Source organism: Nannospalax galili, unplaced genomic scaffold, assembly GCF_000622305.1.
Source record: "Nannospalax galili isolate Female #2095 unplaced genomic scaffold, S.galili_v1.0 scaffold369, whole genome shotgun sequence".
In the NCBI taxonomy this organism is placed as follows: Eukaryota; Metazoa; Chordata; class Mammalia; order Rodentia; family Spalacidae; genus Nannospalax; species Nannospalax galili.
In genome coordinates this window covers 220,981-241,372 of record NW_008360318.1, presented here as the reverse complement: position 1 = coordinate 241,372, position 20,392 = coordinate 220,981, and the positions used below count along the sequence as shown (strand labels likewise).

General features: G+C 42.1%; 1 protein-coding gene across 2 annotated transcripts in view; it reads left to right on the top strand.

Annotated features, from left to right (window-relative positions):
- The first annotated feature begins 1,485 nt into the window (after positions 1 to 1,485).
- Positions 1,486 to 20,392, top strand: part of Acpp (acid phosphatase, prostate) — a 56,102-nt gene continuing 37,195 nt past the window's right edge. The window contains exons 1-5 of one of the 2 annotated variants that reach the window (XM_008825088.1): positions 1,486 to 1,602; positions 13,992 to 14,087; positions 16,321 to 16,407; positions 16,900 to 17,052; positions 20,053 to 20,151. In XM_008825088.1, coding sequence (XP_008823310.1) covers positions 1,486 to 1,602; positions 13,992 to 14,087; positions 16,321 to 16,407; positions 16,900 to 17,052; positions 20,053 to 20,151 — 552 coding nt within the window. The remainder of the gene's footprint in view (positions 1,603 to 13,991; positions 14,088 to 16,320; positions 16,408 to 16,899; positions 17,053 to 20,052; positions 20,152 to 20,392) is intronic. The other variant, XM_008825089.1, reaches the window with a different exon arrangement.

Genomic DNA, 20,392 nt, shown 5'->3' with positions numbered 1-20,392 from the left:
CACAATGCTAGGCAACCTCTCAAGTCTTCATTCACTTTTCCTTGAACCCACCTCTTCAAAGTCTCAACCAATGACAACGGGACTCGTAGAATGTGATGGTAAAGAGATCACGCATCCCTTTAAGTGTCTCTTCCTATTGCATGCATACTAATTCTCTCTCCCTTGTTACTTCCCCATACCGGAACCACAGCCCTTCCACATACCACGTTCCAGGGCATCATATGACCACAAAGCAATACACAGCTGCTGTCATAGAAGGCATAATGATGCTCTCAGAAGGCTGTGGGAAAACCATTGTTCTCCCTCTGCCCTTGGGGTAGAAACATCATAGCAGGCAGCTCGGCCCACATCTCCTTCAAATTTTCAGTGTGCAGTCAGTGTTATTACAGCTCCTGATGGGACTGACAGGACCAGGGAAAATAGAAAGCCAAGTTCTATCAGTGCAGATCATCATCTTCCATGGAGTCCCAGTGAGCTCAGGGCTGGACAAGGGTGTGGCTCACGCAGAATGAAAGGATCAGGACTGACAACAACAAAGCAAAGCATTGTAGGCTTGTTTGGTTTTGCCTGTTTTTAAAGCTTGTCATTAGCATATATTAATTACACATGATAATGAGTTTCATTATGACATTTTCATTCACATGCATAATGTATTTCTATCATATTTACCTTTGTTACTCTCTCTTGTCCCCCCAGCCCCGCTAATTTCCTTTCCCTTCTTTTTCTTTTTTCTTTTTTTCTTTTATTTTTTTTCTGTTTGTTTTTATGACCTAATGAATTTCGTTAGGGCTGCTCACAGGAGCTTGGGTGAGAGTTGTAAGTTTTTTGTTGCTATTGTTTGTATGGATGCTTCTTTCTAAACTGTGCCCTGTGTGGAAACAGGCATCCAAGCTCAATTCTGCATTGCCACAAATGATCCCCAAATGTCTTAAGGTATGAAGAAAAATGTCAACAGATCCTTTTCCTGGCCTTTCTGCTGTTTTTAAACAATTCTGTCTGCTACCTGAGAGTTGAAGGAGCCAGACCCCACATTTGGCAAGAGACTGAGTCCCAGTCATGTCAATACATGTCCGACACCAAAGGTTTCCAAAGACTAAGAATTACTGGTTTAAAGCTGAAGGCAGAAAGGACCCGTTTCCTAAGTGGCAGCCACCCAGCCAACACTACATCACAACCCATCCACAGAGGATAAAGAAAAGCTGACAACACTGGGCACCAGCTCTGTGGCTTTGACTTTGAACAACAGCTTTCCCTGCTCTGGGCCCCAGGGTCCTAATTGAAGTGGAAGAGACTGAGATCTGGAACTCAAAAATGACATGGCATTATATGCATACCAAGCCCGCCCCGCCCTTCTTGAAATCTTGCTAGTGAACAGTGTAGCTCCGCCCTCCCTGTTAATCCCTTGATTAAATAGGAACTTCCCTCCAGAAGTCTTTTGAAGTGAGCAGTACCTCTGACTGCAGCCAAGAGCAGCTCTCCAGCATCATGAGCACTGGCCCTCTGCACCTGGTCAGGGCGGCCAGCCTGGGCCTAGACTTCCTGCTCCTCCTCTCCCTCTGCCTGCACAGTGTGCTAGCCAAGGAGTTAAAGTTTGTGACCTTGGTAAGTAGCTCTTCTCATTGCATTTCCTTTTTTAAAAAGTGTTACCAGGAGAGTCAGAAAAGCCAAGTGTCACATTTCATGGGGGGTTTTTTGTTTCTTTTCTATTTTGTTTTTTGGGGTTTTTTTTCCACCTTTCTGTTGTCTGTCTGAGACCAGGCTCTGTTCAAACTCGGAAAGTGAATAGTCAAGTGTCGAAAGTTCCTGGTTTTTTGTTGTTGTTTTTTCCCTCTTTTGCTGTTGCTGGTATTACTTATTTACGTCTTTACAACTTTCCTGAATTCTAATTTCTTTTGACAGACAGGTCAGTCTGAGAGAAGCTACAGCTGGCACTGTTCGTATGCCAAGAGCTGGCCTGGCTTCTTTCAATGTAATGATTATTTGCTGGCAAACCGAAAATCAGTCATCTTCGGAAATTAAGTCACCCTTTCTACTTGTGTTTATCAGGAAATTGGAATATATTTGTAGTATATATCTTGGTAGCCTAGAGGAGAAACCAAACACAATTTCAGAGTGACTCTGATACACAGACTTACTTGATCATTAAAATCATGTTTTTCCCTACCTATGGTAAATGTGGCAATTTCCAAAGAAAGGAGAGAGGTGTCTGCTGCCTGTTGTCAGAGAAAAAATATACATAGCTGACATTGTACATAAATATAGGGAAAGGGCATTTTCCAAGTTAAAAGGATTTGTCTCCTCTTTTATGTTTTTGCCTCCGTGTCTTCTCTCTCTGTCTCTCTCTCTTTCTCTCTCTCTCTTCTCTTTCATAAGCTCTGTTACTCTCTTTTCTCTACATTTTTTATTTGATATAGTGAAAGTACGCTGATTCATAAGCACATTTTCTCAAGAAATACTCAAAACTCAAAGAATATGCAAGAATACTCAAAAACTGTTTTCATCATTTACAGAAAAGATATCTTTTCCTTAACACTTAAGCATGAAGTTCTTATTCTGTCAGTGTGAGATATTCAGAACTTTCTTCTCTTCTGTCTACAGAAAATCTGATAACCACATGTTTATATAAATCATAATGCTTAGTCCAGTAAATCTTATCATGAGTCAGGAGCAAGAGAGAGAAAAACATACCATCCTTTTCTGTACAAACGATTTACCAGCTGCCAGGCTTCTGTGTTGAATAAACAGCATAGCACTGTGTACCTTCCTCAGGGACACCCATTCGAGCTACCATTTTCCTTACACATGTGGTTTCCTTGACAACATGGGCATTAGAAAAATATAAGGACTGAGGAATGGTGCTGTGTTCTGCTGATCTCACACTGTGCCTGCAACCAGCTGGCTGAGTGGCAGTCTCCTTTCAGTTATTACAGTTAGCTGCGTACAGGAGTGTTTCCTCTGAATTTCACCCACAGCTGTGGGTCTCCTTTCTCACCTTTGCCCCTCTTCCCTCTCAAAATAGATTCAGGGACTATAAGTTAATTCTTCCCTAAGGAAAAACCAAACTACAAAGGTAGCTCTCTTGCAACCCAAAAATTAGCATTTCAAGAAGCAAACATTAACTCTTTTTCCTTCCATAAATGTTAAATGAAGAGCGAAGTAAAACATCTTCCTTGGCCCCTAATGAAACAACTTCTCTCTAATGTCCTAAGCCAAAGATACATCTTTCTTCTTTTTATTGATTATAGAGACTAATGACTATAAATGATTAATGAACACTCAGGGAAAACCTTAGAAGATTAAAAGAACAAGAATAAAAGATCAACTAGTTTCCAGTGACTAACATAGTGGTATTAACAACAATAACCAATAGTTACTGAATATTTTCTGTATACCAGCACTATTCTGTGAGTTCAGTATGGTTATGTCCTATAAACCTCTCCACAATTATAAAACCAGGATAAAATACAGGATGACTAGTTGAGTTTGACTTTCAAGGAAACAGAATAAGTTTCAGTATAAATACGCCCCATGCAATATCCAGGCATCTGTGTCTTTATTTGTTAAATCTAGCAAACATATCATAATTGTTAAAAACTTATTCCTGGGGCTGGGGATATAGCTCAGTTGATAGAGTTTGTCCAGCATGTACAAGGTCTTAGCTTCATGATACCCAGTACCATGTAAACTGGGCATGGGCTCACACCTGTACATTTATAAGCCCAACACTGAGGAGACAGAGGTAGGAGGCTCAGAAATTCAAGGCCATCCTTGGCTACACAGTGAATTTGAGGTCAGCCTAAGGGTATACAAGAGACCCTGTCTCAAAACAACAACAAAATGGTAAGAGGAATTGGGGTGTAGCTCTGCTGGTAGAGTGCTTGCCTAGCAGGCACAAGCCCTGGATTTGGTTTGATCCTTGCCACTACATAAACTGGTATGGTGGCATATGCCCGTAATTGGTCATCCCAGCACTTGGAAGGTGGAAGCAGCAGGATCAGAAGTTTAAGGTCATCCTCAGCTTCATAGCTAGTTCAAGGCCAGCCTGGACTACATGCAGCCTTGTCTCAGACCAATAATAAAAACTTTGTCATTCCTACTTTGTAGATTAAGAAAAAGAGGAGGCACAAAGAGGTTAGGCAACTTGACCATGATCACACAGAGTGAAGTCAGGCTTGAGCCCACACTGTGTGATGCCACTGGCCAAGCCCCTAACCACTACATGATATCTGCTTCTGCTGTGTGTGTTTAACCCAGAGCCTGGAGCTGGGCTGAGATTGCTGTACAGTTCACAACATAGGCCTGACTCAAAAGCAGTTAATGATTTCCTTGGTTTTTCTCTATGATCTAAGAAGAATAAATCTCCAGTTCTGAAAAGCTGTCCTAAGCAGAAAAATCAGGAGACTATCCTTGGTTCTTGTCTTAAAATATATATAATTTATTATGTGTCTGTGTGTATATGTATGTATGTATGTATGATTGCATGTATAAGTGCAGGCACTGCATGTCATAGCACACATGAAGTAGTCAGAGGACAACTGTTGGGACTTAGTTCTTTCCTTCTACCCTGGGCTCCAGGGACTGAACTCAGGTCATCAGGCTTGCACAGCAAGTGCTTTTACTGGCTGAGCCACCTCACCAGCCCTACACAATCTTTGGAAACAGACTCACCAAAGTATTTCCCATGAAGTGGTAGTTTGGACGCTTAACCGTTGTTACATGGGGGAAAAAAATATGAAGCCAAATCGAATGCAGGGTAAACAGTTTCAAAGGGTCTCTTTAATGCCCTAAGTCTAACCGATACTGTGAAAAAATAAATCTAGTAAATTGCTTCCTGGGGTGACTATGGCATGTACCTTCCCAGAATATCCTTATGGAGAGGGAAGTGCGAGTGTATGCTGAGCCCTGGTGCATGCATCAGTCAGCTGATAATTAGCACTCCAGGCCAGGCTTGCTTCACCTACTCATTTCCCGCACACACCCACTTGGCTTTTTAAAAGTAATCTCCTACATCGTTCTATTCCAGTCAAAAGAGCGATGCCTTTGTAAAGCAAAAGCTCTCCCTTCAGCCAGAGAAAAACCACAGGTTAGGTGATGTCAGACAGAGAAAAATTCCATCTGGTCCCTCCGGGGGCTTCCTAAAGAAAGGCATTATGAACCACAATGTGGTACCTCCTTTTTTCTCCATGGTTGACCTGATTTCTGCAGGTCTTACCTGAGTCATAGCCCATCCTCTGTATGAAGCGCCTCCAAACCCTGTGTGCATTGTGTCTTCCGTGGGATGAGTAGCTTCTCAATCACAGTTGGACCTGCACATGATGCTGGCTCTTGGACATTTCCAGGGCCACCAGGTCTTCCTGTTCTCCCTCACCTCTACTGCTCAGGGGCTAGCCGGCAATCCCATGACTAATTTTCTAATGCTCTTTGCTAGAATACAAGTTTAAGGTGATACCTAGGAAAGCTCAGAATTTTTCCTAAACTCAGTTCCACCACCCTTGGCCTGGTCTAGGACCATGTACAGGTCATTTAGTGGAACAGCTGAGTTTGAAGTTCCCCAAACTTAAAGTTGGGGATCATGACCATATCTAAGCTTCTTCTCAGAGTTGTCTTTAGGATCAAGTGACATGATTTACACGTGCAAGTGTGAAGAATTCCCTAAGTGCTGCCGGGAGCAACAGTCTAAAATGGAAGGTTTCCCATTTTTTAGATAAATTGCAGATGATCTTTAGTTCATTTTGAAGTCTACTGTCTTAACCATTTGAAGAGTAGAGTTCAATGTTGTAAGTACATTTACAGCTCGTGCTGCTGCCTGTGCTACAGCCATCCATCTTCAGGATTTCTTTCTTTCAAAACTGAAACTTCACAGCCATTAAGCAGGACCTCCCCATCTGTACTTTCCCTCCAGGCCTGTCCAACCTGCAGCCCCTGGGCTGCATCTGGTGGAGGTTAGCTGTGAATGGGGCCAACAGTAAATCATAAACTTACTTCAAACATTATGAAATTTGGTTTTTTGGAAATTTGTTTTATTTTTCAAATTCTATGTATATGAGTGTTTTGCCTGCATGTACGTAAGTGCGTGCAGTGCCCGCATAGGTCAGAAGAAGGCATCAAATCACCTGGAATTGGAGTTATGGACAGTTGTTAGCTACCATGTGGGTATTGGGAACTGAGCCCAGGGCCTCTAGAAAAGCAGCCAGTGCTCTTAACTACTAAGCCATCTCTGCAGCTCCATGCAATTTCTTACATAACTTGTACCATTATCAAGCATCAACTTTACAGATGATGTCTTTTTGTAACATCAAAAGGTTGGACACAACTGGATGTGGTGGTGCACGCCTTTATTAATCTCAGCATTTAGAAGGCAGAGGCAGGCAGATCTCTGTGAAAAAGAGGTCAGCCTGGTCTATGTAGTGTGTGTCAGGTCAGCTGGGGCTACAGGCAGGTTGCACACACCTCCTAGGCATGAAACCATTGTTTCACTTTCTGCTTCTCTAAATTGGGCTCCCTGAGATGCCCTGTTAGTAGAATCATACCGGAGTTGCCTTTGAGAACTGCCAATTTTACCGTAATACCCTCAAGGTTCTAGATATCAATTGTAATTGAATATGGGCAAAGAAAGGAGACAGGTAATTAAGTCGTTATCAACTCTTTACAGTCTTATACTACGTAGCTTGCTCACACTCCTGTCTTCCCCACCTATGAACTCTAGCTTGTTTTTCCTTGGGGGATACAATTCTGTGTATCTAGTGTGGCTTGAAGATGGGAGAGGCTGGGGATGAGCACAGGCAGAGGCAATCACACCACAGTTAGACAAGGAAAGCACTGTGGAGACCTGGGTTGTCTCAGAATACAGTAGAACTGGAATGCATGAATCATGTTTCCAATTGTGAAAACAGAATCCCTTGAATATGAATATTGTAGAAAATAGAGAAAGCAAATGACTGCATGTTTTCTAATTTGGTTACTGGGGAGAAAATGATGCCCTGGAGATAGAATGTGTAGAGGGCGTTAGAATGGAATTTATACAATTACACCATGTAGTACAGCACAGTAGTGAGGGGTGCAGACCCAAGATTCAGACCACTGAGCTCAGCACAGTGTTAGCTGGGTGGTTCTAGATGAGCCACTTAACCTGTCTGTGCTTGTTTCATTGATGGTAAAATGAAGATAGTACGACCTCAAGAAGTTGTTGTGAGGCTTCAGTTAACACATTGAAAGTCCCTGCAAAAGCCTCTTTGGTGGATGCACAGATCAGTGTGAACAGTACTAATAATCCATATACTGGCAGTTTCCCTGGGTGTGTTTATAATGTTCACATGACTGGTTCATTACAGTGCCAGGCTTCGTTTATTTTTTAGTTATTCTTATTCTCAAAAGGATCGAGTATTTATAGGTCTTTTAAGTTCAATTAGTTTTCTTCCCAGCTTTCAACCTCTGGACCAATAAAAATGAAAGAAACAAGTATTGGAAAAGTGACTCCAAGGTCACAAAATCTATTTAGATTTTACTTGGCTCCGTTATCCATTTGGTTCCTTCCTGATTTTGATCGGACTAAGCTTCTGGTCCGCCTTCATCTTCTGTTCATCTTTGAACAATTTCTTTGGCCACAAGCATGCACTTCTCATGACCTGTTTACCTTTTTCTTTTTCTTTTTAACTTCAATTAAGGTAGAATTGCAATTATAGAGAACAGTCTGTAAGCACCCACCAGATTCTAGACCCTTTACTTTTTGTGTGTTGAATCTCCAAAAGTATCCAGAAAGCGTATAATGTTACTTAGCATTACATAGAGCAATAGTTGTATTTAATTTTTTTTAAGGCCAGGACCTTGTCTTAGTGGTCTGGAGACTAAAGATAACTGTTCTGGCAGCTTATCTGGAACTTCTGGCTTGGCTTATAAAGATAGGTGCTCCATTAAACTCCCTACTACAGAAGAAGCTAGGAGGTTGGGGGAGGGTGTTTCTGAGGTTTTTGTTTCATTCTGCTTTGGGTATTTTTGTTTGTTTTGCCTCACCTCACAAACAGCCATCTGGTCTTTCTCCCCCACTGCGTGGCTCTCAAATCATCAGAGCCCAAGAGCATCAGAAGCCTCAGGAGTCCAGTACGTTCTTCATTCAGAGACGTGTCTAGAGCTAAGGTACGGATAGCTGGTGCTGGCCAGGCAGGTCAGTTTGATTTTTGCTCAGGAGCTTCTCCCCACTTCTCTGTCTCAGTATTATGTAAATTTTCAGGGTGGTGAATTGATCAGAGAATCGTATTTGGTTCTAAACATTTTAAGCTGCCAGTCTAGGCATGTGAAGAGTTCAGAGTGTCTTAAATCCCTACGAATAAGCAAATGGCTCTTAGTCAAATATAAGTGGGGGTGCAGAGAGATGATTAGATATTAATAGAGCTATTTCTTGAAGGAGAAGGCCATTTTCCCTTTGCTCAATAGGTAATGCTCCTCTGGTCTGTATGCCAGTATGCTGCAAACTGTTGCCAGCAATAGAGGAAATGCACAAGGTAGTTAAGTCATATGTGTGGGTAATGTGACAAGGTAATAGTAACAAATACAATAATATATTCTGTGTCCTGAATGAATCCTGGATATTCAGTACTGACATACATTGCATATTGAATTCTTAAGCTGTTCCTGCATGGTAAATAATGATTTTTGTGTGTTTTCTGTTTCACAAGACCTGCAGAACTTTAAGTTAAATCATTTTTGCAAAGTCACTCAGACCGTTGTTGACAAAGCTGGGGTTTGAAACCTGCCCCAAGTAGCCAGAAAGCCAGACTTTTCTGTTTACAGCTTGCACACAGTGAAACACAGTTTATAGCACTTCCCTTTCCTGCAGGCATCTTGCTCTTTCTGGGCCCTGGAGGAAAGTTTTGCTATTCTTATGCCCTCTTTCTCACAGTGAGTGCAGGCTATAACTGATTATTTTCATAGGCAGCCAGCTCTCATTACCTCTGGTACAGTACATATCTACAAGAATCATTATTTCTGCCCAAATTCTCCACCAATGAATTTATTCCTCAGCTCCTTAAAAGAAGAAAATAGGGCTGGAGAGATTGCCCAGTGGTTAAAACACTTGTTGCCAAATGTGAGGAATGAGTTTGGATCTGCAGAACCCACATAAATGCCAGGTGGGCGTGGCGGCCGCTTGTATTCCAGCCTTGGAAGGCAGACATAGGGGATCCGCAGAGCAGGCTGGCCAGGAATATTAGCCATGTCTGAGAGCTCTGAGTTTCACTAATAGACCCTGTCTCAATGAATAAAATGCAGGAGTGATTGAGGATGATTCCCAGTATCAGCTGGTCCTTGACATGTAAGCACACACGTGTATGTGTGCTCACACACTTGCAAAATGTATATACACACATACACATGAAAATGGAGAAAAAAGCAGCTTTTTATTCATGGTAATCTCTGTGCATCAAGGGATTTTCACAACTTAGAGTGCTGCAATAGGTCAGGGAGGGGAGGTTTGTGTCAACAGCCAAGGCCCCGTTCAAGGTTTCCAAAGTCATCCCAAAGTCTATGCTGTGTCTTAAATTCCAAACCTGAAAGGACAAACATGGTGGTTTGTGAGACTCCAGATAGTCCAAGGACAGAGTCACTGTTCCAGAAACAGAGGTGGAAATGGGGATGATGGAGGGAAGTATGAGGGCAGAGGGAGAAGGAAGAACATGCACAGCATGGCAATAAACAAAGATAAAAATCAAAAGCCCTTATGAAATGGGAGAGCTGGGAAGACAGTCATCAGCAGCCTGGAGGAAGGAGAGCCAGTCCAGGGTCCACTGACGCATGCAGGCAGCTTTCTTTGTATATAATTATATCCTAAGGCGTGTCCATTTCAGCAGGGAGTCTGTTTTCAAGGACTTTGTGGAAACATATATGTGATGGTTAATCTTCATATCAACTTGACTAGATTTGTCATCACCTAGGGGACCCTCTTCCGACATACCTGAGAGTGTTTCCTGAGAGGTTTAACTGAAGAGGGAAGACCCACTCTGAATGTGAGCAGCTCCGTCCTTGGGCTGGGGTCCCAAGCAGAACTAAAAGGAAAAAAAGAAAAAGAAAGCTAACTGAGCACCAACATTTCTCTCTCTCTCTCTCTCTCTCTCTCTCTCTCTCTCTCCTTCCTCTTCTTTCTCCTCCTCCTCCTCTTCTTCTTCTTGACTGCATGTGCCATGCCACCATCGGTTTCATGATCTATCTGCCACACTTTCCTCACCATGATGGACTGTATCCCTCAAACTAAAAGCCAACGTAAACCCTTTCTTCCTCTAATTCTTTTGTAGGGTATTTTGTTATAGCACTGAAAAAAGTAACTAATACAGAAAAGAAGGAGCCAGGTTTGTTTTTTAAGTCTTTTTAAAAAATAGTTAATTTGTTAGTTTTATTTTATGTGAATGAGCCTATTACCTACATGTATGTATGTGTACCCCTGTCATGCAGTGCCCACAGAGGTTAGAAGAGGGTGTTGGGGGGCTGGAGAGATGGCACTGACTGCTCTTGCAGAGGACCCAGGTTCAATTCCCAGCACCCACATGGCATTTATGAACTGTCCTTAACTCCAGTTCCAGGGGAATCCGAAGCCCTCTTCTGACCTCCTCGGCATTGCATGACACAGGTACTCACATGCACGCAGGGAATACATTCATAAGCATAAAATAAAAATATTAAATAAAATATTTTTTAAAAAAGAAGAAGAGGGTGTTGGATACCCTGGAACTGGATTATTGACAGTTGTTAGCCACCATATGGGTGCCTGGAATCAATCCTGGGTCAGCTATAGAGTGGCCAGTGCTCTTAACCTCTGAACCATCCCTTGCTCCAATCCTTGGGGGAGGTGGATGTTTGGCCTTGGCAACTGTCATAACAGGGAATACTATGAGCAGCTAGTGGGAGAGAGGCCAGGGACACCACTACAATACACAAAGTAACTCCTTACAATGGAGATTCATCTGTCCCCAAAACCAATGGTGCGAAGATTGAGAAACCAGAGGTAATCTGTTAAGACTATATAACAATTTTACTTAGGTCTGGGAATGTATGTTGCACAATGACTTGGGATCTAAGCAGTCTAAAATGGATCTGATTGCAGAAACAGGGTCACTAATGGTTAACCTTGGTCATTCCTGATGTAACCAAGTCTCTCCTAAGGGCAGGTGCTTGTGGAAGACTAAGCAGCTGTTCTTCCTGCCACAAAGGAACCGCTCACCGCCACATTCCCTTACTTGCCCAAGATTCCCTGACTACCCTCCACATTCTTGTCTCTCTGTGTTTTGTAGGCTGTTCTACCGACCTTTTAATTTCCCACTGGTCTAAGGGGTCCAGTTTTGTTCAGCTACCAGAGACATAGCACAGGTCTTACACACCTTCCCACTATCCTGGAATTCCTTCCTAAACATAACTAAAGTCTGAGAGTTTTCTTTTTCAGTACCTACTGAACTGTTTTGTAGGCTTTCAAAACACAGCTTCCTGGCTTACTTTACAATGGACTCTCTCAGCAAAGTAATCTCAGATCAAACAAGGTGTTATACAACTATCCTCTCCATTACTGAATGTTTCCTGACTTCAGCGTTAAGACTTCAGCTTGAACTTCTTGAGTGTTTTTCTTTCCTGATCTTTTTACTATAAAGCAGCTTTGTGTTTGGCCTGGCCAATAAGATTTCAGAATCTTATTCAGAAAGCATTTTAATTTTTTTAGTTTGTTTTTATTTAATGTATATGAGTGTTATGCCTGCATGTGTTTAAGTGCACTGGTGTCTTGCAGTGCCCTTGGAGGACAGAAGAGGGTGTTGGATCTCCTGGAACTGGAGTTACAAGGGGTTTTAGCTACCATGTGAGTGCTGGGATTTGAACCCCGGTCTTCTGCAAGAACAGCCAGTGCTCTTAACTGCTGAGCCATCTCTCCAGTCCCTCTGAAAGCATTTTAAAATCAAAATACTGAGATTTTTAAAAGTCCAATTGTTGGTTGGAGCTGGAGAGATGGCTCAGAGGTTAAGAGCACTGGCTGCTCTTGTAGAGGACTCAAGTTCGGTTCTCAGCACCCATATGGTGACTAACAACCGTCCATAACTCCAGTTTCAGGGGATCCAATGCCCTCTTCTGACTTCCTTGGACATTGAAGGACATGGCACACCACATAATGCAAGCAATACACTCGTACACATTAAAAAAAAAAAAGCCCAAATGTCTTCCTTCAAAAGTAAATGTGGAAAAAAAAAAGTAGTCAAAACAGCTGAATATGTATATAAATCCAGAAGACTGTTATTAGAGTACTGAGAATTAGCTCTCCCTATCTGTAACTCTTATACCCCAACTGCCTACAAACTAACAAATTGTTGAACTGAAATGGCCACAAATTCAGTCACATGCAAAATTTTAACACCTTTATTATTGTCATCATAATTAAGGGAGAAATATTTCTCATCTGAGTCTGTGTGCACTAAACTGATCTTGTAATCACAAACATGTGAACTTATCTCCACGTATTCATCATCTACTTTCTAATGACTAATAAGCTGATTTTCATTCCATTTAATTTTTTATTGACTGTGAATTTCATACATATTTAGATCCCTTCCCCCATAGAGTCAGATTTGTGTCCCCAAATGCCCTCCAGTGTGGATTTGCCCACTGGAGCCTGGTCAACCTAAGAGTCTCAGCCTTAAACTTGACTGACTGTCCCCCTCCCAGAAGCCATCAGTTGCTAATATTTTCTCAGAGAGGGTTGGGGTCTCTTCCCCACTTTCCCCCGTCTATGCTGGGATTTTGTCTGGCCTGAGTTTAGGTGTCACTTGTGCATGCTGTTAGCATTGCTATAAGTTCATATGAGTAACTACCCAGCTGTCTGGAACACTGTTTCCTTGTGGTTATGTTTCCACCCCCTCTTTCACAATGATCTCTAAGCCCAGGGAGGCAGAAGTTTGATACAGGTGTCCTATTCAGGGACGAGCAGTCTGCAGCCTCTTGTTCTCTGCACATATGACCAATCATCTTGATGCTATCATTACTTCAAACACAAGAAAATGTTAGTGGTTCTGACCTGAATTTTATCTGGACAGAATTTTAAAATACTGATGTCCTTGGTCATAAGTCTAACTAATTCAACCAAGATCACTAGGGGTAGAATCTTATCCTTAGAATTTTCTAAAGCTTCAGGGTGATTCTAATGGATAACCAAGGTGGTAGTCATGATTTAAGAAACTCTGATCGCTAAACATAGTCACAATTGGGCTTGTTGACAGTTGTGCTTTTTCATTAAAGAAGTGCCAAGCAGGGTCACAGGACCTCAGCCACTCTTCCCAGCCAACTAGTCCAGCCTTGGAAGACAAAAGAAAAATGAGGAGGAACCCAATAGAGGGATGCTTTTGGAAGCTCTTGTCAAGAAGCTCCAATGGACTCTCACATGAACATTTGAAAATTGCCCCGTTCTGACTTTTTTCTAGTTCCCTGTCTAGAACTTGTAATGCTAATTACTCTTGCCTTTACTTCTCCTTCACATCTCCCATTCATGATTCAAGGACTTTCTTCTCCCCTTAGAGACAAGAGTTATGCAATTTGGGAGACTTTTAGATAGACCCACTGAAGGAGTACTCCAATTGCCTCACCCTGTGTCCCTGTTCAGCATGGAAGAAGCCAGAGTGGTTGGTGTCCCTGTTCCCTATTGGCAATCTAGGTAACCCCTTCAGAGGATGGCATGATAAGAATAGGAGGAAGGAATTGGCTAGGCGGTTAGAGTAAAAAGGCCCCAAAGAAATGAAGCCAGTTGCTTGGCTAAAAGTCAGTATGTCCTTCAGCCTGTTAGCAACATACTCTGTTCCAAGGTCAAAAATGTCAAAACTATTTGGGAGCTTGTATTTTAAGTTTACCTCTTCAGAGAGGGGAATGTTGGAGGGGAGGGAGTGGGCATGGATTTGATCAAAACACCTTATTATGAGGAGCAGAGGCAAAACACTCAAGTGAAATTCGTAACATTGCTGCCCCACATCTATTTTTAGGTGTTTCGACATGGAGACCGAAGCCCCATTGACACCTTTCCCAATGATCCTATTAAGGAAGCCTCATGGCCACAAGGATTTGGACAGCTCACACAGGTTGGTTTGATTTTGGTATTGTTTTTTGTTTGGCTGATTTTGTATTTTTGAGACAGGGTTTCACTACTCCAAGCTACCCTTGAACTCCCTAAGTAGTCAAAAATGACCTTGAACTCCTGATCCTCCTGCCTCTACCCCTGAAGTGGAGGGACTACAGGTGTGTGCCACCGCACTCAGCTTTGGGTTGTCTTTTGACTGAAGGTTGTTGATGAGTCTCTAGGGAAAATGTGCATAGAATTTTCCATTTTAATGTTTTTACCCTGTTGGCTGTATTTAAGTTTGAGAGATTTCAGGGATTTCCATGGACAGCAGAAGATTATAAGCTTAGAAATTAGGTGGTTGGGGGGAGAAGAGAGGAGAGGAGAAGAGAGGAGAGGGGAGGGGAGGGGAGGGGAGGGGGGAGGGGAGAGAAGAAAAGAAAAAAGAAAAGAAAGGAAAGAAACTTAGAAACAGGCCCCTGAACTTTTTAGGCTCTGCCTGAGGAAGTTAAAAAAAAATCTTACAATCAATTAGCTAAATCTGCAGGTTGAGGAAATATGATTCCTAAGAAGTGATACCAGAATTACATTTCTTTTTAGCTAGATATATTGGAAATGAATGTTCTTTATAAGTAGCCAGTCAAATACAAGAAGCCTACTTCCTAGAGAGGATCTAAAGAGATGTGAACTGGGGCGCAAAGACATCTTTATCACTGCTCAGGGACTCTTCTGTTCAGAGCAGCTAAAGAACAGGTGCATTGTTTGTGCCCTGACCAAATGACTGTTGAAGCATTTCAAAAAGATGCCACAGAGTGTTGAGTTGGATGTCTGTAAAACTAATTGGTCTTAATCTTGCCAAACAATAGAAATTATTGGAGACATTTTTTAAAATGCAACATCTTATTTAATTGGCACGGGGTTTGGTTTGGGCATTGGGATTTTTAGAAGCTCCTCAGTTAATCATTTTAATGTTCAGCTGATGCTGAGAATAACTGCTGTAAGCAACCATTAGGTTTCGTGGAAGTTAAAACTCAGAGAAGCTGTGTGAAGCCAGCATTTTCTGCTTCTCAGGTCAGAGCCCTTCCCACCATAGCCTATCCGTCTTTCCCTCTAATGAAAGAAGGTTACAAAAAGTCATGTATTTTTTTCTTAGCACAAATCTTTTGAGTAGCCACCAGATTCCAAAAGTCAGCTGTAAGTTAGACTGCAATTAGACACAAACTATGTGCTTCTTCAGGTACCCAGACCATGGTGCAGCGTTCCTTCCTCATGGTCATCATCTTTCATGAGAGATGATAATAGAGATGCTTCAGCATGACAAGCAAATGAGCAAGTGTGAGCAAGTAGCAGCCCCCAGGACTGCATGCTCTGTGATTCTGAAACTTTGGTGAGGGTCTACATTAAAGGCAAACCTGAATCCAAAGCGTGGCACGCAGCTCCCTGCATCTGAATCATTGGGGGGGATTACTTGTTAAAATGCAGATTCCAGGGCCCCACCAAGGATATAATGAGCTAGAATTGTAGGAGAAGATGCCAAGGAACCTGCATTGCAACAAGTGCCACTAGAAACTTTTATTTTGATGCACACCAGTGCTTCAGGGTAACTGAACCAAGACAGTACGTCTCAATGATTCCTGTCCACCAGACTCTTTTGGAGAGCTTGTTAAAAACAGATTCTTGAACCCCACTCCTGAAGTTTCTATCTTGCAAGTATTTGATTTCTACCATGCTCACAAGTGATGCCAACTCTGCTAACCCACAGACCACATTTTGAGTAGTAAGGTCTAATTATGGCTAGTCATAAATAAGCTGTAAGGATAATAAATCATTCATTTCACCCAAAGGTTGAAAGGGGCCATCAGCTTCATCAAGCCCAGTTTCATCAGATGATGAGTTTCACAAAATCCCTACCAAGTGGTCAACTAATCACTTTGAATGTTCCGCCCACAAGGACACAACTACCACACCAGAGATGAGTCCTTTACTTAAGTCAGATCAAATACCAACTATCAACTGGGCAGTTAATACACACAAGCCTCTATATTAAGTGCTACCGAAGATAAATAGGAGTTCTTAGAGGTTCAGGGAGCTTCTTCTAAAGACATCTGTTCTCTCTTGTCTTTATTTAAATAGGTGTTTCTATTGAGGAGCTGTGAAGCATACCTTATTCACGCTACACGTAATGAGGAGAGGCAGGACAAATTTCTATGGAATATGTACTTTCTCTGATTTTCACTTTGATTTTTTTTCTATAGCTGGGCATGGAGCAGCATTATGAACTTGGAAGTTATATAAGGAAAAGATATGGAAAATTCTTGAATGAGTCCTATAAACATGATCAGGCAAGTTGGGGAACCAAGACTATGAACCTTGACCTTTGAAAGAATTAAAATAATACATACAAAATAATACATGCAAATGCTCTGCTTATTTTCTGAGGCACTTATACAAATCAGAGATCTTGTTTAAAGATATACTCCTCCTTATAGGATTATTTTTTCCAAAAAATGTATGAATATTAGTAATCCTCTATAGGATTATTTTTTCCAAAAAATGTATGAATATTAGAGAGTTCAAGTTTTTATGGATACTTCTGTCAATACTTCTGCTTAATTGGTTTCATTGACCAAATCAACTATTGGCCTACCAGGTTGCTTTGTCACACTGGATTCGCATATTTTCCATCTCCTTGACAGATGTTATAATGCTTCCACAATGTCTGCTGACATTTTAGTGTTCCTGTCCTGCTCTTTCTCTAACACTCTGTTGGCCCCTCCAAAAGAAAACTCCCAGTTTCCTCTAATTTGACTTCTGCTTTGATTTTCCCTGTCTAGGTGTACATTCGAAGCACAGATTATGACCGGACTTTGATGAGTGCAATGACAAACCTTGCAGCCCTGTTTCCCCCAGAGGGTATCAGCATCTGGAATCCCAGCCTGCCCTGGCAGCCTATCCCAGTGCATACAGTGTCTCTCTCTGAAGATCGGGTCAGTATCCTGGGCAATGTTGGAGATTCCACATGAGCCTGGAAGCGGGAAGGCAGGCTTCTCAGGACTTGGAGATTTAGGCATCTGGACATGCGGAATGACTAAAAAGCAAGAGTAGAAGTTGACTGTTTCTTTGGATCTACTTTGTTTTGCCACCTGAGCTACTAGACACACACACACCTCCTAGTGATCTGCCTTCAAGTCCCAAGCCTTGAATACTCAACACTGTCTCCCTGTAGTCCCAGCTGGCCTGGAACTCACTATGTAGACCAGGCTGGCCTTGAATTCACAGAGATCTGCCTACCTCTGCCTCCCGAGTGCTGGGACTAAAGGCATGTGCCACCACACCTGGCTTACCACAGTCTTTTCTAGAAAGACTAGATAGCAATATCAAACATAGCCAGTGTAGACCAAAAGAGATACTCAACGTGTAATCCAGAAAGACAGAGATAAAGACTAGATAGCAATATCAAACATAGCCAGTGTAGACCAAAGGAGATACTCAACCTGTAATCCAGAAAGACAGAGATAAAGACTAGATAGCAATATCAAACATAGCCAGTGTAGACCAAAGGAGATACTCAACCTGTAATCCAGAAAGACAGAGATAAAGACTAGATAGCAATATCAAACATAGCCAGTGTAGACCAAAGGAGATACTCAACCTGTAATCCAGAAAGATAGAAATTGAATTATATAATAAAGAGAACACTGATGCTATTAGAAGAAAAAAAGGAAATGGAGAGTGAGGGAGATGGTAAGAGAAACAAAATTATCTACCAATAGTTCCTGGCTACCTTCTCATTAAGGCAAACAAAATTCTCTTGTCAGTTAAAAAGTCTAACACAGAGCTGGGCTGGAGAGATGGTTCAGTGGTTAAGAGCACTGGCTGTTCTTGCAGAAGACTCGGGTTTGAATCCTAGGACCCACATGGCACCTAACAACCATCCAGAACTCCACTTCCCAGGGGATCCAACACCTTCTTCTGTCCTCTGAGGGCAATGCATGATATGGGTGCGCTTACATACACACAGCCAATACATGCATACACATAAAATACAGATAATAAATAAAAATATTTTTTAAAAAGAAGTCTAGCAGCCGGGCGTGGTGGCGCACACCTGTAGTCCCAGCACTCGGGAGGCAGAGGCAGGCTGTGAGTTCAAGGCTAGCCTGGTCTACATAGTGAATTCCAGGACAGCTGGGTCCTGGGGCTACAAGGAGACCCTGCTTCAAAAATACAAAAAAAAAAAAAAAAAAAGTCTAGCACCAGTTTAAATGACTAATGCTAGGTTATTCTCAGAGCTGTCGTAGGTGATGAAAGAAATTTGTATGCATCAACATGTAGACATGATACCAGGTGATGGTCAACGATCTCAATATAAGCTCCAGATACTGAAGGAGTTCAGAAAGAGGCCTTCATGCAGCTACCACAGGACGGGGATCCAAGGCTTCACAGAGAGTGAGAGCGTGTACTAGACCTCTGAGTTCAGAAAGGAGAGAGATGAAGCGTGCATTCATCCATGTTACATATGTGTGATAAGCAGTGTGTTGAGGCCTTGGCCTGACAGTGGCTTAGAGGGGAAAGGCATGGGAGTCTCAGAGATTAATTGCTGATGTAATTCAGGAATGAGGAAATGAAGAGCAGAAATGACATAGTCGGAAAGAGGAAAGCAAGCCATGTCCAGGCGGCACACAGAATCAGAAATGACAGACAAGAAACAACTTATGAATGTCTTCTGAGTAGTTAGCTGCTAATCTGCCATCTTTGTTCTAGTCCTTCACCATATGGCAGTGAACAAGAGGCTGCTGTGCTTGAGACTTATATCTTATAAGAAATAGACAATAAAGAAGTTTATCGATAAAATGAGTTCAGATGGTGATACGTTCATTGAAGGAAGGGAGTAAATCAATATGATTAGTGACTGGGGCACGGTAGCTGGGAAACTATGGTGGGACCCAGGGACGGGGTCATGCCATGCAAAGTCCCCGAGCCTGTGTGTTCAAGGGTCAGCAAGAAGGCCTGCCGTGTTCCTGGAGAGCAGAGTCTGAGAAGACACAGCAGTAAGGGAGGAGGACAGAGTGTTTACTACCATTTACTAGGTGAAAGTTAGAGCAACAGAACAAACTCGTGAGTCATCAAATGTACATTAGAGCTAAAACTAAGAGAGATTGTGAGACTTACACTCATTTTAGGAGGCTCTTTTATCCTCCTAATAGATTTTTAATTATATTTTCCATACATTTAATACATACCCTTTTGTTGACAGTCTGCAGATTTGCAAGAACTGAAGTCAGCAAATAGTTGATCCCTTTAAGACTGTTTTCAAAACCTCTCATTTGTTTCGTTTTACTCCTAGGAAAGAGGGGCACACACCCAAATGTGCACTTAGCACCAGAAATCAAGGGTTGGGGGCAGAGGAAGTAAAATAACAGTTATTCACATGGAAAATGAGCAAGTGTGGTGGCTGGAGAGATGGTTCCATGGTTAAGAGCACTGACTGCTCTTGCAGAGGACCGGGGATCAGATCAATTCCCAGTACCCACATGGCAGCTACGAACTGTCCTTAACTCCAGTTCCAGGGGAATCTGACACCCTCTTCTGACCTCCACAGCATTGCACGACACAGGTGCACTCACATACATGCAGGCAATACACTCATACGCATAAAATAAAAATAATAAATAAAATATTTTTAAAAATTAAAATTAAAAAAATTAATGAGCAAATATGAATATTTATGCTTGCTCTGCAAGCAACTTCTTGAAGGGAAAAAAAAAGAAATCATGTTTTCGCATCTGAGAACATGTCCTATTGAATATTTTAAGACCAGAAGACCATTTGCCCTGTTCCCTCAAATTTTAGAATTTCCGTTCCGTCTAGAGGACACTTCGATCTTTTAGGGCTGCTTTAGACCTAATAAGGCTTAAAGTATTGGCATCACTTTGCCAAAGCTCTTCAGACAGATCAAAGTCTTATGATTTTTCTTTTGTCCCCAGTTGCTCTACCTGCCTTTCAGGAACTGCCCTCGTTTTCAAGAACTGCAGAGTGAGACTTTGAAATCCCAGGAATTCCAGAAGAGACTTCATCCATACAAAGTTAGTAATGTCATCTACTGGTATACTGAGTATGAGGGCCTGGACGAAGGACAAAGCCTGGACTTGTTGAAAGAAGTGTGGGATAAATGTGTCTGTTAGTGGTTCGTTATGGCAATGGGTAGGATATTTAATGAGGGCAGTCATCAAACCTGATCCCTTCCCTGCGTGGCAGCCACCAGCCAGTACAGAAACCAGTCCCTTTCCAATCCTTTACCCATGTCCCTGCACATACCAGGTGAGT